At 37.6% G+C, this 15,957-nt stretch overlaps 1 protein-coding gene across 2 annotated transcripts in view; it reads right to left on the bottom strand.

Annotated features, from left to right (window-relative positions):
• TMEM131 (transmembrane protein 131) overlaps nucleotides 1-15,957 on the bottom strand; it is a 220,997-nt gene that overhangs the window by 122,232 nt on the left and 82,808 nt on the right. For both annotated transcript variants that reach the window (XM_036030067.1, XM_028517772.2), the window contains exon 5: nucleotides 5,927-6,050. In XM_036030067.1, the coding sequence (XP_035885960.1) occupies nucleotides 5,927-6,050 (124 nt within the window). The remainder of the gene's footprint in view (nucleotides 1-5,926; nucleotides 6,051-15,957) is intronic.

Below are 15,957 nucleotides of genomic sequence, written 5' to 3'. Positions count from 1 at the left end.
TTAATAATAAAAAACTTCAGTTAATTACAGAAAATGTTTCATTCTCGAGGAAATTAAGGTTTGACTAGAAATTATGAAGGTAACAGAGGCACTCAGAGTTGTAATATATGGAAAGGATTTGCTCTCCTGGACATGAGAAATTTTCTTCATTTTCTCCTAACGGATCTTAATATTGCATAAAATTGAGGTGGAGGGGAAACATGATGAGTTCTTCCTCCAAGACTTCATTCCATCTCTACTCCTGGAGCTTCTGGGATCAGTACTTACTGAGGGAATAAAGATGGAAAGCAATAATAATAAGAAGAAAGAGAAGACAGCACAGATTTTGGCTATCTCCTTTGAAACTAAACCTAGATTACCTAAAGGTAGATTTTTATAGGTATAGATTACATTTTACTGTTTAATTTCATCTCCTGAGGAATGAAAAACAGGTTGTTTTTTAACTTGTTCTTTGACTACATACACATTTAGTTTATATTTTTAAGAATTTTCAGGAAAACTACTCTCTTTGCATAAGATTCATGAGTATAAGTCAGTCCCTAAGAGAGTCTAGCGCAGAACTGTCAAATTGGTGACCTTTGGTTTGTTTTGTTTGGTCCACGCTATCTGTCTTTCTAAAGATGAATTCATTCTCAATATGTAAAAATTGGGATATAATATAAAAATGACTATTTCTTACTTTTTTTTGAAAACCCAAAGAATTGCACGTGTGCTTAACACCCTTACGTGGCAACCACTGGCTGGAGCCACCTGGGGACTGATCCCTACGGATGGATCATGTGCTTGCTCCAGGTCCTCTGACTCCACCTGGCCTGCTTCTCTTGTTTATATTGCCTACTTAACAAGTAGGCTCCTGTAACAATCTGTGTTTAGAACTCTTGGTCTATTTTCTGTATTCTGACTGTATCACGGAAAAAGCAAAAACCCTACCCTTTCATATGGGTGAAGCCTAAATAAGTTTCAAAACAACAAAACGTTGCTTGAATTGGCATAGACCGTTAACAAGTTAAAAATACAATCTGTAGTGGAGTTATGAATTATTTTAAAAGTGTTGCTATTTTCACTTCACTATTTTACCTTTAACCTAACATGTCTGAATGCCTGAGAGCAGGGGGGTTCCATTCATCTATATGTGCATCTCTGTATACAAGCTGTAGTATATATGCTGCAAACTGGAGCTTTATATGACCCAAGTCACTGGGTAAGGCCAACAGAACACTTAGACCTTGGCTAGTGTCACTAACTGTATTACCCTGTATTACCAGGGCCAGCCCCTCTTTGATTTAGCTTTTTGTTGCTATAATAAGGGTGCCGGACTAAATGAGTACACAGGTCTCCCCCAGCATTGGGATTCTATTATTTGAGACCATTAGCTCATTCATAAAAATTGCAAAAACAGCTTTCAAGTAAAGAAACTTAAAGATAGAAAATGACTTGAGAGAACTATTGCTTTAAAAAATTTTATGTAATTATAAAAAACTATAAAAACAGCTTTTAGGTGAAAACAAGGAATAACTCAAAGGAAATTTAAGAAATACTTTATTTTTTTTAATATTTATTTTACTTTTAGAGAGTGTATATGGAAGGGAGAAAGAGAGGAAGAGAAACATCAATGTGCCTCTTTCACACCCCCTACTGGGGACCTGGCTGGCAACCTAGGCATATGTCCTGATTGGGTATCAAACTGCTGACCTTTTGGTTAACAGGCTGGTGCTCAAATCCACTGAGCCACACCAACCAGGCCTATTTCAATAAATATTTTAGGGAACAGATGTTACCAGGACCAGACAGCTTCACAAATGAATTCTATGAAGTATTCAAAGAAGAATTAATACCTATCCTTCTCAAACTATTTAAAAAAAACTGAAGAGGGAAAGCTTCCAAACGTATTTATTCTAGTAGTTTTGGGGGGAATCTTTATCTACATATAGTATCTGCAAATAACATGTTGACTTCTTCCTTTTCAATTTGGATGCTCTTTATTTCTTTTTCTTGTCTGCTGCTGTGGCTAGGATTTCCTGATACTAAATGAGGCTAGCATTATCCTGATACCAAAACCAAAGATATTACAAAGAAAATTACATAACACATATCCCTGATAAACATAGATGTCAAAATCCTTAATAAAACATTAGCAAACCAAATTCAGCAATACATTAAAAAGACTGCATACCATGATCAAGACGGATTTATCTCATAAACCCAAGGATGGTTCAATATCCACAAATCAATCCACAAAATAACCACATAAACAAAATGAAGGACAAAAATCACATGACCATGTCAACAGATGCAGAAAACGCATCTGACAAAATCCAACATCCATTTATAATAAAAATTAAAAATAAAAAATTTAAAAATTCCAAACAAAGGGGGTATAGAAGGAATATACCCTAATATAATAAAGGTCATAATATGACAAGCCTACAGCTAACATTATACTCAATGGTAAAAAGTTGAAAGGTTTTTTTCTAAGATCAGGATGTCCACTCTCACTAGTTTTATTCAACATTGTATTGGAAATCCTAGCCATAGCAACAGACAAGAAAAAGAAATAAAGAGTACCCAAATTGAAAAGGAAAAAGTAAACATGTTATTTGCAGATACTATATGTAGATAAAGATTCCACCAAAAACTATCAGAATCAATGAATTCAATAAAGTTGGAAAATAGAAAATTAATATACAGAAATTTGTTGTGGTTTCTAAACTAATGCTGAATGATCAGAAGGGGAAATTAAGAGAACAATCCCATTTACAATGGCATCAAAAAGAACAAAATACCTAGGAAGACATTTAACTGAGGAGGAAAAACATCTCTACTCTGTAACTAGAAGATACTGATGAAAGAAACTCACGAAGACACACATTAATGGAAGGATATACCATGCTTATGGATTGAAAGAATATTGTTAAAATGTGCATACTACCCAAAGTGATCTACATATATAATGCAATCACTATCAAAATACCAATGGCATTTTTCACAGAACTAAAATAAACAATCCTAAAATTTATATAGAACCACAAAAGGCCCTGAACAGCCAAAGAAATCTTGAGAAAGGACAAAGTTGGAAGTATCGTGCTCCCCGATTTCAAACTGTTGTACAAAACTATGGTACTGGCACAAAAACAGACGAAGATCAATGGAAAAGAACAGAGAGCCCAGAAATAAACCCATGCTTATAGTTAATCTATGACAAGGAAACAAGAATATACAATGGGGAGTATATAATAAATGGTGTTGGGAAAACTTAAAAGACACATGCAAAAAAAAAAAAAAAAAGAAACAATTTTCTTACACCATAAAAAAAAAACCCCTCAAAATGAATTAAAGGCTTAAGTGTAAGAGATGAAATTATAAAACTAGAAGAAAACAGGCAGAAACTCCTTAACATGGGTCTTAGCAATATTTTTTTTGAACAATCTCCTGGGACAAAAACAACAAAAGTAAAAATAAACAAACTAGACAATATCAAACTAAAAAGCTTTTGCAACATGAAAGAAACCATTAACAAAAACAAAAAGGCAACCTACTGAATGGAAGACAATATTTGCAAATGATTTATCCATAAGGAGTTAATATCCAAAATACACAAAAAACTCATACAACTCAACATAATCCAATTAAATGGGCAGAGAACATGAATTAAATCCAAATAATCCAATTAAAAAATGGGCAGAGAACATGAATAGACATTTCTCCAAAGAAGATACACAGATGGCCAACAGACACATAAAAAGATGCTTGACATCACAATCACTAGGGAAATGCAAATCAAAACCACAGTGAGATATCACCTCATGCCTGTCAGAATAGCTGTCATCAAGAAGTCAACAAACACTGTTGGCGAGGATGTGGAGAAAAGAGAACCCTCATGAACTGCTAGTAGAATTGCAAATTGGTGCAGCCACTGTGAAAAACACTATGGAGATTCCTCAAAATATTAAAAATGGAATTACCATATAACCCAGCAATCCCACTTCTGAGTATTTTTCCAAAGAAATAGAAAACATTAACTTAAGATATATGTATCCTATGTTCCTTGCAGCATTATTTACAGTAGTGAAAATATAGCCGCAACCTAGCCATGTCGATAGATGAAAGAATAAAGAAGATATACATATACACACAGGATGAACTATTATTTAGCCATAAAAAGAACGAAATCTTGTCATCTGTAACAGTGTGGAATGGACCTAAAGGGGATTATGCCAAGTGAAAAAGCCAGGCAGAGAAAGACAAACATCATATGATTTCACTTAGATGTGGAATCTAAAAACAGAACAAATGAACAAACCAAACAGAAGCAAACTCATAGATACAGAGAACAAATTGATGGTTGTCAGACTAGGGGAGGGGGAAGTGGCATTAAAAGGTGAAGTGATTAAGATGTACAAATTGCCAGTTATAAAAATAGTCACAGGGATATAAGTATAGCACAGGGAATATAGTTATTAATATTGTACTATGTATGTCAGATGGATATTAGACTGATGGGGAGGATCACTTTGTAAAGTATGTAAATATCTAATCACTCTGTTATATACCTGAAACTTACATATTTTATGTCACCATAATTAAACATAAATTTTAAAAAGGAATGTTCTCCATGAAAACCACAAAAATAAAAATGTTTATTATCAAATTAATATGCTGACTTCTCAATTCCTTGTTTATAGAATACTTTTAAATTTAGAAAGCCAGTATTGTACGTCATATCTTTACTCTAGAGTTGTTCGTTTATGACATGTAATGAAACAGGGTTTTAGAAAGGAGAAATGTAAAAATCTAAATTACATACAATTTTATATGCTAAAACACCTCCTTAGCTATTTAGTCATATTGCTGGGAAGATGAAATTAGGATACATTCATTTACTTCACTCCAATATTTGCTATTTAGCTAATTATTTTGGAAGCCTATACATTAAGGTTTAATGAATTCTCTCAATTTCAAAATTTATTAAGACCCAATTTTTTGTCAGATAAAAATTATATTTTTAATAACAAGTTTACATGCTATCTACAAAAATGGTTTTAAGTAAAATTATAGAGGGTGCTTGTGGTAGGCAGAACCATAAAGTAACCCCCAAACTTCTTGCCCTAATTTCTGAGACCCTCAATATGAGGAGATATCACACCTGTGAAAGGGATTTTGTAGATGTAATTGAGGTTATGTCATTTCACTCTGTTTAATCAAAAAGGAGACTATCCAGGTTATCATGACCTAACGACATGATTAAAGCAGAATTTTCTCCACTGGTGGCCGAGGAAGTCAAAGATATCTGAAGGTATGAGGGAGAGGTGACACACCATTGCTGGCTTGAAAAAGGAACGTGGGTGCTATAAGAAACTAAGAGAGGTCCCTGGCCAACAACTAGCAAAGGATCAGGGATCTCAATTCTACGACCACAAGGAATGGAACTCTGCCAACAACTTGAATGAGTGTGAAAGCGAATTTCCCTGTAAGTCTCCAGTCAAGGACTCAGATCAGCCAACGTCTTAAGTACAGCTTTATGATACCCTGAGCAAAGAATCCACTGGACTTATGACTTAGGGAACTATGTGCTAATAAGTGGGTTTCGTTTTACGCCATCATGTTTGTGGGAATTTATTATGCAGCAAGAGAACACTCACACAATGCTGAGGAATTACCTATTATTAGAAAAGAAAATCAACTGAACATAGTAATACTCCATTTTTCAGAGGGCTTGAGGTTCAAAGTTGACTTGATGAGCTGTTTCATGTTGAGAAAAACATGTATTTAACAGGAGTGATAATTCTTAGGAAATGGGGTAAACTGAAATCCAGAACAGATTTGAAACATTTAAACAGATTTTAATTACAAGAAAATAAAATGACACATAAAAAATTCTAGACATTTCAATTTTAAACTCAAGAGAAATGTGCTATAGGAGACTTACCCTATTTTGAAAAAATGATGCATGAAAATGTGACGTTGTAGCAGAAATTGATACTAAAGTAATAGTTTCTTCAGAACTAGGATTATGTAAGTAAACTTTTTCCATTTTTGGCATTCCAACTGGCCTGTAAAAACCAAAAGAGAATTGTCACAAATGCTCCAAAGATAACTTCTAGTTGCTAAAAAATCAAACGTGAACATTATTAGACAAATACATATCCAAATGTATAAAACTATTTATTAAATTGGTTTCTATTTAAATTTATACATAAAAATGCATTTACCATTCAACAAATATTTGAGTGACAATTATACATCACACACTGAGCCAGATCCTGGGATACAATGAAACAAGTCTCCTCCTGGATGAATCTTACAATGTAGTAAGGAAGTAGGCAGGGAACAGAATGAACAGATCCTTTTAGTTCTTTCTGTAATACCACCCTGCCTTCCTATTAATTGGAATTGTGTCCTCTTCTCCCCTATTCCACTAATCCCTGCTCTTCAATTTAGGAAGAGAAATTGGCAAAGTTATGGGAAGACCTGCCTCGTGAGCTAGGGGCTATTACCTTCCTCATTTTATAGATAGGGATATGGAGGCACAGGAAACTTACTTAAGTTGCCCAAAGTTACACGTGGAAACTAAATCTGAATCTAGCCATCTGGCTCTAGTTCAAGTTCTAACACACTATACTAACTGCGTTCTCTCAAAGGATCAGTATATCTCATACTCAGTGGTCTATGAGGGGGCCCCAAAAAAGGAATTTATTTATAAAAAATTGTGTATTTCTTGGATGTTTAAACTTCAGTCACCTTCAAAGTACTCATTTGATGCAATACACTTATTGAGATGTTTTTTCCACTGCTCAAAACAGTTTTTGAACTCGTCAGTTTTGATGCCTTTTAGTGTTTCTGCTGTTTTTTGTTTCACCTCTTCCATGTTAGCAAAACATTTCCCTTTGATGACTTTTTTCATTGGGAAAACAAAACAGAACAAAACAAAAAGTAGAAAGGGTTGGGCACAGGGGTCATACCGTTTTTGGTCAAAAACTGATGACTACTCAATGCAGCTACACTCATAAATCACCCATAGTGAAATGGGCAAACACATTCAAAGAGTCTTGAAAAAAAAATTCACTGAAGTCAAACACAGCCTCTCACAACAATGCCAGCTAGTACACTGATCCGGATGGGTTCCTAGAACCCTCACCTAGTGGGAGAAGTCTATAATAAAAGGGGCCCACCCTCCAGAAGATAATTCTGTTTTTGTTATTTTTTGGGTGGGGGGGCCTTCCTCTGTATGTGTGGAACTGGGGCTCCATTGTGGGGATCATTTCCCTTTTTAAATTCACAAGAGACAAAGAACAAGGTCTGGCCTTCTGTCCTTCTTCAATATGCCTTACAAGACAGGAGTTCCTAAGGTCATACCTCAAAATAACAGGATCTGTGAGAAGAACAATCTATTAGAAACCATGTATGATGTCATGATATACTGTACTGTTGTTTCCAAATTGCTGTCTGAACCTCTGAAGTTACACTTTTCCACTTCAGTAACATTAGGCTTGGCCACATGATTTGCTTTGGCCAATGACATGTGAACAAAAGTAACATCCACCATTAAGTTTTAAGAGCCTTCTTGCACTCTTTCCTCTGCCAAGAAAAGTGGCATTTCCCAGATAGGAGTGCTCATTCAGTCTAAATCCCACTGAGATTTTGGGTTTGGTTGTGCTTACCTAAAGCTAGAAAACTTGAATCAAGAATTACAAAATAAGCATAATGTAATATACTTAAGGAGATATGACAAGATATTAGGAAAATGAGGAAACAAATAATAGAAAACAAAAGAAAGTATTAGTATAAAATGTACCACATGAAGTCAATACACGGGATAGGTAGGTGAAGGTGTATTAATGAGCTGGAAGAGCAGATTGGCGATTTATTTCAGGACTCAGCAAGGAAGACTATATATTTAGAATATTTTAAAAGAAAGAGCTAATGAAATTAAAAAAAATATCGGTATGTAGGCCATAACTAGAAGTGTTAATATTTTGGAACATGAAATGTAGAAATATTTGAAGAATATGGACAAAAATAATGAGCCAAACCCAAAATTTCAAAGAAGATGAAATAATTCTTGAGAGGTTTTATGAGGTGTCAATATCATCTAAAACAACATCAAAATCTAATTCACCAGCATTTTACTCATTTTCATCTACAGCTTTATCTACTGTTCAAGCTTGGATTATTTTAAACATTTTGTCTTTTCTAGAACAGAATAACAATGTCTTCTTTCCATAATATACCAAGAAGTCAGGTTCATACACATAAGTTTCACAAACTATGTAAAAAACTCTTCGTTGTCTTTTTAAACATTTAACACGTTTTTAAGGTTTTCATTAACAGCCAACACTAATAAACAACACAAACAGCTGTTTATTTTGTACATCAGTTTGAGAATTTATAGTGCTGACATGAAGTTTCTTTGTTGCTAGGGTTAAATGTTTTCTGGTGCCTGTAAGGCCCAAACTAAAGTCTACTGTCTTTCTGAGAGCTTATCACGGCAGGTGCTACCACCACTTTCAACAGTTGGAGCAGATGAGTTGGCTGTAGTCACAGTCCCTGGAAGGCTTGTGCTCAGACTGCCTGTGCAAGGTGGGATTCCAGGATAGACATTCTCTGCTCTACCCAGAGAGGCAACATCTAGATTAGTGTTAGACTGACTACAATTGGGAGATGTGCGTGCACCTCAGAGGCCAGGAATTTTGGTACTGGCTTAGAATTCTACCTGTTGTAGCAGCTTGTGTGACTGTTTGGCTAGATAGGTAGATTTAAAAATAAAATAAAGATTTTCAAGTGCCTGACAGGGCTTGAAAATAGTATCTCATGGCTTACAGCCCAGCCAACCCAAGGGCCAACATCTTTCTGTGGATTAACCGTCCAGTCACGAGCAAAAATCCCAAAAGTGGAACAAGGGCGTGGTTCCTGAGGAAAGACAGAGGGTATCCAGAGCAAGGATTGTTAGTGCCCTCAGAAGCTCCTCAAATCCAGGAGCCCTCAATGTATGAAATCCCTCCTGCCTCAGGTGCAGACTTTCTTAGGAGCTGAACCCCTGAGCAAACAGGCTCATAAATCCCATGTAGGGTGGAGGGGCAGGTCACAAAACCATGACTCAATCAGGGAAGTGGGTAAAGATCCAGCTGGGGCCTCCAACCATGGCCATAATGTTGCAGGAATCTGAGGCTGTATAAAGACAGTATGCAAGATAAATTCTTCTTCTTCAAGCTTTATATAGACACACAAGGAGAATAACAGAAATAAAATCACAGGTTACATGTTTTCTTCAACTTCAGATATGCTCTTTTATCTCTCAAATGTCCTGTTAGATAACTGACAACCAGTCATTCACCTTATGAATTTGTTCTTAATGTTTTTCCTCTTGTGACCTCCATGCAATCAATCTTAGTTAAGATAAAGAAAACAGCATAAGATGTACAGGTAATCCAGGGGATTCTTCAAGAAGGCAGGATGAAAGATGGCCCACTGCAGGAGAGCACTCTGGGGTAAGGATACAAGTTTGGAAAGATTCTAGGAACCTGAAAGCATGGAGTGGATCAGAATGCTTGATTTGTAGTGCTGCTGAGGCTGCCCTGCCCTTTCTAACAGGAAAGGCCCTGGGCCCCACCCTACAGAAATTAACCCTTGCTCAGACAATAAGGGCCATCTACTTATGCTTTCAAAGAAGTCTGAAGTAACAAGAGGAGAGGGAAGTTCTCAGGAAGAGTGTCAGGGGGTGTCCTGTAGTTCTGGTAGTCCATGCTACAGGAAGCAGGAGGAGCACTCCTTGGACAGACGTGCTTAGGGAGCTCAGATGAACAGCTTTCCCTGCCCTACCCTCTCCTCAGCTCCCTCGGTGATATGAGCAGAATCCACAGTAAAGTGGGAGACTGAAGAGAGAGGTCACAATAAAGGGGTGTCCAAACGTGCAGCCCATGGGCCGCATGTGGCCCAGGATGGCTATGAATGCGTCCCAACACAAAATCATAAATTTACTTAAAATCTTTTTTTTGCTCATCAGTTTTTGTTAGTGTTTGTGCATTTAATGTGTGACCCGAGACAACTTTTGCTCTTCCAATGTTGCCTAGAGATGCCAAAAGGTTGGACAATCCTGCATGGAAAATTTTGATCCAGTGCCAATTAATGCATGCTTACTTGTAAATAAATAAGCAGTGCATTAATTTTTTGCTGCATATCAAATTTCCACAAACTTAGAGACTCAAAGTAATACCCATTTATTATCTTATAATTCTATGAATCAAAAGTCCAGCATGTATAAAAAGTGTGCCTAGTTTATCTGCTCAGGATGTCACTCACCAAACCTCAAAGTCCTCCTCTAAGCTCATTCAGGTTGCTGACAAAATTTAGAATGCTCTCAGTCACTTGACACATGGCCCCCTCCATTTCCCAAACCAGCACGATGATACTCCCTTGCATCAAATACCTCTCGTACTTCTCCAACATTTCTATCTCTGACTGTTACAGCCAGATTTGACAGGACTCAGATTATCAGGTCAGGCCCCCTAATCACCTTTCTACCTTAAAGGTTAACTGATTTGTGACCTTAATTACATTTTCAAATCATTTAGAGCAACATCTAGATTAGTGCTTGATTGAATACAATTGAGAGATGTGTACACCTCAGATGCCAGGAATTTGGGGACTGTCTTAGAATTCTGCCTGTCATAAGCAGCATGTGTGACTGCTTGGCTAGACAAGTAGATTTAAAAATAAAAGAGATTTTCAAATGCCTGCCAATGCTTGTCCTGTTTGTGAGTTGTTTCAAAGACAGAAGTAGGGCCAAAGGGGACAGTGTAAAATATTTACAAATAAACCAAGATGAATCAATATACAACTGTTCTCTGTACTGTTAGATCAGAGCTACTGATTTTTCATATTTTAGAAGAGTCTGAGGCTCAAAAGAATTAGGAAGCAGTTATGAATCAGAAGCTAGCTTAGAAAGTAAGCTACAATCCTGTGGTCAATGGCAAGTTTCCTGTGCCACAGAAAGAAGACATGCAATGCCAGGAATCAGCTGAAGAGATGGCTGAGCTACGGCCTTGAGACAAACCTTATGAATGACAGACACAGCACACTTAATAACACAACTTCTGGCAGGAAGTTGTGCCAAATCAATTATGTACTACCTTGTACTAGTCAATTACCACAAAACTCAACCATTCTCTCAAAACACATTCAGATTGAGGGTTAATTAAGCTGGGGTGTTGTTGGTGGAACAGTTAGAAATCGAAAAACTAAAAGGTACCAAATGTGCCACTAGAAAAGAGGGCCTACCAGATTTTCTTGGAATACCAAAAAGTGGTAGGGGAGAAATGCCTTCAAAGAACTGAATTTACTTGACAATAAACACCTCCATTTTTATAAGTCTACCCAATTTCCATTTTCTTTAAGCCAGTAAGTCTCCATTTTAAGCTTTAGATTTGATATCAAGATTTTCTCCTCTTAATTATTATACAAACTAAAGACTCAGTAAACCAAGTTTCCACCCAAAGCATCTTTTACAGTCTGCAACAAATGTATGAAAAAAGGAGTTATGGAAAAAGGCAGTATTTAACAGCACTGGCATAAAGAACTAAAGGTGGAGGACAAAGGGGAGAGGTGGTTTTGCCCAGACTGTTCCAGCCAATTGTTAAGGGGTGGGAGGGAGGTAGAGGGAAAGAAAAGAAAGGGAGAGGAAAAGGGGACGAGAGGTAGAATTAAAGAATAAATTAAAATAAAATGAATGAAAACAAAGATGGCCATTTTTGAAAGACGTTCTAGAGGGCAGCAGGGACAATCAGGGTAGTGAGAGAAGCCAGTACATGTGGGGTCTAGGAAGTGACCAGGGAACTGGAGCTGCTTCCTTGCATAAGAGCCTGAAACCATCTTGGAGGCTCTGCAATGGCAATCAGATGCACCCTGGAGTGTTAAATTCCATCCAACTTGAAGTTCTTCCAGATATTGCAAATGGGGGTTTTAAGAGTGGCTTCTGGATTTGCAAAAATGACAAGCAGTGGAAAAAGTTCACAGAATACCTTAGACTGAACTTCAGTGCCTCAGTCAATGTAGTAAGCAATGACAACTCCACTTAAAACTTCTGGGGGAAATATCAGAAAGTGTTCTGTTAAGGACACTTCTGAAGTCCTAAAATTACTGTTATACAGATCAAGTCAACAAAACATTTATAGTATGGGTATTAAATCAGTAAATTGCTGGATTAAGAAGAAAAGGTAGCAAATACCTAATGAAGCCCAGCAAAAACACTTAAAAATGTAAAACTAAATTAACTAAAGCAGAAGAAATCAGTAGACAATTTGTTGGACTTAATTACCGTGTAATATAAGTTTTAAATGTGAAAAATGTAACAGAAGTACAAAGACAGACAATGCGTATTTATCTCAACAGCTGTGCATGGACAGAAGTTAGTAGAAGGCATCATGAATAATGAAGAGTCAACTCCATGGTTACCATTCAATTACTGACAGTTTCAAGCACCAAACATTCCTTCACCTTATGCTACACATCTGACCAGTAACGAAGCCTGAACTCTCTTGGACCCAGTCCAAAGTTCAAACCATGCAAGCCCACCCCAACCTCATCCCTAACTACAACCAAAGCCAAGTCAGTTTCCTTTCTCTGTTCTCTCAAGCCGTTTTTCAGACTTCCTTGGGAGAACCTCCCCCTACCCCCACCTCTCTCTAGAAAGCTTCATTATGTGAGTATAATAAACCTTTTCCTACCCTGTTGGTGTGTGTGCATGTGACATCATCAGTCTTGACATCTGGACCAAATTTGGGGTGGGGATTCATCCCACTTTTGTGGGTGAACACAACCCCATGGAAGCAGCAAGAAGGCAGTTTCTACCTCTGCTGGGCAGGCTGGGAGAGGCCTGTTTTACAGACGATAGCTATCCCCTACAGCTCTAAACGTCATTAGGGAGTCAACAGGCGAGGGAGGCTGCAACTGAATTCAACTGTAGTAGTTGCCCACTGTATGATTTCTCTTCTCCGGGAGAAGCGTAGGGAAACATACCTGAAGACAGGTCCACTACCAAATACCCACCTTGTCTGGCAGGTGGGGTAGACATCTGAGCTAAGCCAAGGTGATTACTGCATTACTCTGAGATTTTTCAAACTAAAGAAAAAGAAACTATTCTTCTTTAATGGAGGGAGGCTACAGAGTGTGAGTCTGAAGAGCAATCAGTGAATCTGTTATTACTATAGGAAAACGCTGGTAGTGGGGTGAATAAGCCTACGCAGTGAGGCAGAAATAACAGAGTACAGGTGGCATGGGGTAACGGGGATCCGACTGTCCCCAGGTCCCAGCTGCATCTCTTCCCTTCCTGCAGATATATTACGGTCCTCAGTGTTTCTTCTAACATAAACTCATTTTTGCTTCAGCTAGTTTCAGTGAGATTTCTATCTCTTAAAACCAAACACTGACTATAACAGAGGAATTAAAGGCACTCTGTAATTACTGTTAATTGTCTTACAATACCAATAATGGTACTGCAATTATGTGGCACGTCCTTATAATGCAAATGTGTGCTGAAGAAGACAGAAATGAAATGTCATCATGTCTGCCACTTTCAAATGATTCAAAGTCAACAAAAACATGAAGTAAAATATGTCAAAAGTGTTTGCTACTGAATTTGAGTTAATAGTACATTCATCATCTGTTCCTTGTATTTTCTGACTACATAAAAGCTTCCATAAAATTATTTTTATATGGGAGACTCTTAAAGTACGCATAACATGCCTAGAGCTTAGAAGGATCAGGTGTTTCAGAGCACTGTAGGTATCAATAGTTCTCCACAGGTGTAGTTCAGGCTGGGGTGGCATATAAGAAAGGTAAAGGACAGATGTGATGTTAAGACATTTAGCATTATCCTGAAGACATTAGGAAACCATTAACGGATTTTTGTGGGGACAGGAGTTCAGGAAATAACATGGTAAGATTCTGATAGTAAAGAGATTTCTCTGTTGATAGTATAGATCATAAATTGGAAATGACAGGCATGTAGTCACAGTCTAGGTAAGAAATGATGAAGGCCTGAGTTAAAAGGAAAAGGGTAAGCAGTAAAGGTTAGAGAGGATAAGACATGAAAAACTGATAGGATTATAGTAATGGATTTGGTGAGATAAGGGATGGAGTGCTTTTTGAGGGGAGGGGAGGAATCCAGGAATCAGGATTCAGGATTTGGTGACTTGCTGGCACCATTCACAGAGATTGGAAATACAGAAGCAAGAGCAGGATGCACTCAGGTTAAAGTGTTGTTGGGGATTCGAGGTGAGGGTTGTTGAGGGGGACTCGGGGTACAGAGTGGGAAACCATAGGTATAAGCCAAAGGTGTGAAATATCTCTTAGTCAAGAAGTGTGGAGCTGGCTGAAGGGCTGAGGCAACAGAAGCAGCCACAGTTAGGAGACAGTCAGAGGAAGAGAACCCTGAAAGGGACTAAGAACAAAGAGCCTTAGACACAGGAGGAAAACAGGGAACACAGTTCACAAGGGTGGGGGCAGAGAAAGAGCTGAGGGAGAGGAATAGGTCAGCAGTGCTGTATAATCTATGAGTGATCAAGAAAGCAAGACCAGTGACTGTCACCTAACAAAAAAAAGCCCTGAAGTGGGCAGTTCCAAGACTGATTCAGCAGTGTAACAATATGGTCAAGGGCACAAGTTCTTTCCATTTTTCCCTCTGTCAGACACACTTTGCTGGCTTGATCCTCAGGCTAGCGATGCCAACTGATCACAAGATGGTTGCCATAGCATCCCAGGAATCACATACAGACAATATTCAGCATGGAAGAGGGGTATTTCTTAATCGTATCTCTTTTTTGGAATGAAGAAAATTGTCCCCCAGAAATCCTTCAGTAGACCAGACCTCTCACACTGTTCAGCAGAACGGGTCACATCCACCTCTGAATTGATCACAAACAAGAATGGGATTATTACAACTGACGTAGATTAGTCAGGATTTACTCCTCTACTGGGAACTTTTCTCAAGGGCTGGAAACTGGGGTTATATCAATAAAAGGGGGTGGAAGAATGGAAGGTAACTAACAGGCATGAAGATGGGCCATTCTGTACTAAGGTATTCTTCTAATCTGATTCTTTTCCCACATAATATTCATTTAATAAAGAGAAGGGATTTTTGGAGGCAAAAAGCAGTCGAAGAAGGAAAAAATTAATCAATTAAGTTTTATGCTTCTGAGGGTAAAAAAATAAACATACAGCTTTAAAAGAGGATATGTGCTAACACATCTCTGATTTCCTTTAGCAACTGGTTTCTTCCTGACCCAACGATAATTTACTTTCTTCAGTGAAAATGTACAACTTCATTTTGTTTGTTCTAAAACTACTTTTGGAACTATTTAATTAATTAAACTACTTAATTTATTTAGGAATTTATTGGTGTGACATTAGTTAATTAAATTATATGGGTTTCAGGTGTACAATTCTACAACACATCACCTGTATATTTGTCCATTCACCACCCCAAGTCAAGTCTCCTTCTGTCACCATTTATTCCCCTTCACCCTATTCTACCTCCCTCTGGCCCACCTTCCCTCTGGCAATCACTGTACTGCTGTCTGTATTCATGAATCTTTCTTATTTCTTTGCTTAATCCCTTTACCCTTCTCACCCAGCCTCCAACCTTCTCCCCTCTGACAGCTGTCAGTCTATTCTCTGTATCCATGAATCTGTCTCCACTTTGTTAAAGTTTACTTTGTTCATTAGATTCCACATATAAGTGAAATCATAACTACTTTCAAGTTTCATAAAATGGACCTTAGCTCTAAAAATGCTAGGCAAATTCTTTCATTCACATCCCTTCTGATTTCCTACATTCAAAAGTTCTAAATTTAGGAACCTCTGTTTACATCCATGTGGTTTTTATGACATAGATTTATGAAAATTCAATTTCTCCTATTTCAGGATTGGGTCATTATTTAAAGGGTTGAGGGTCAGATAATTTGG

This window comes from Phyllostomus discolor, chromosome 6 (genome assembly GCF_004126475.2).
Source record: "Phyllostomus discolor isolate MPI-MPIP mPhyDis1 chromosome 6, mPhyDis1.pri.v3, whole genome shotgun sequence".
NCBI classification, from domain to species: Eukaryota; Metazoa; Chordata; class Mammalia; order Chiroptera; family Phyllostomidae; genus Phyllostomus; species Phyllostomus discolor.
This window is presented reverse-complemented; position numbering and strand designations above follow the sequence as displayed.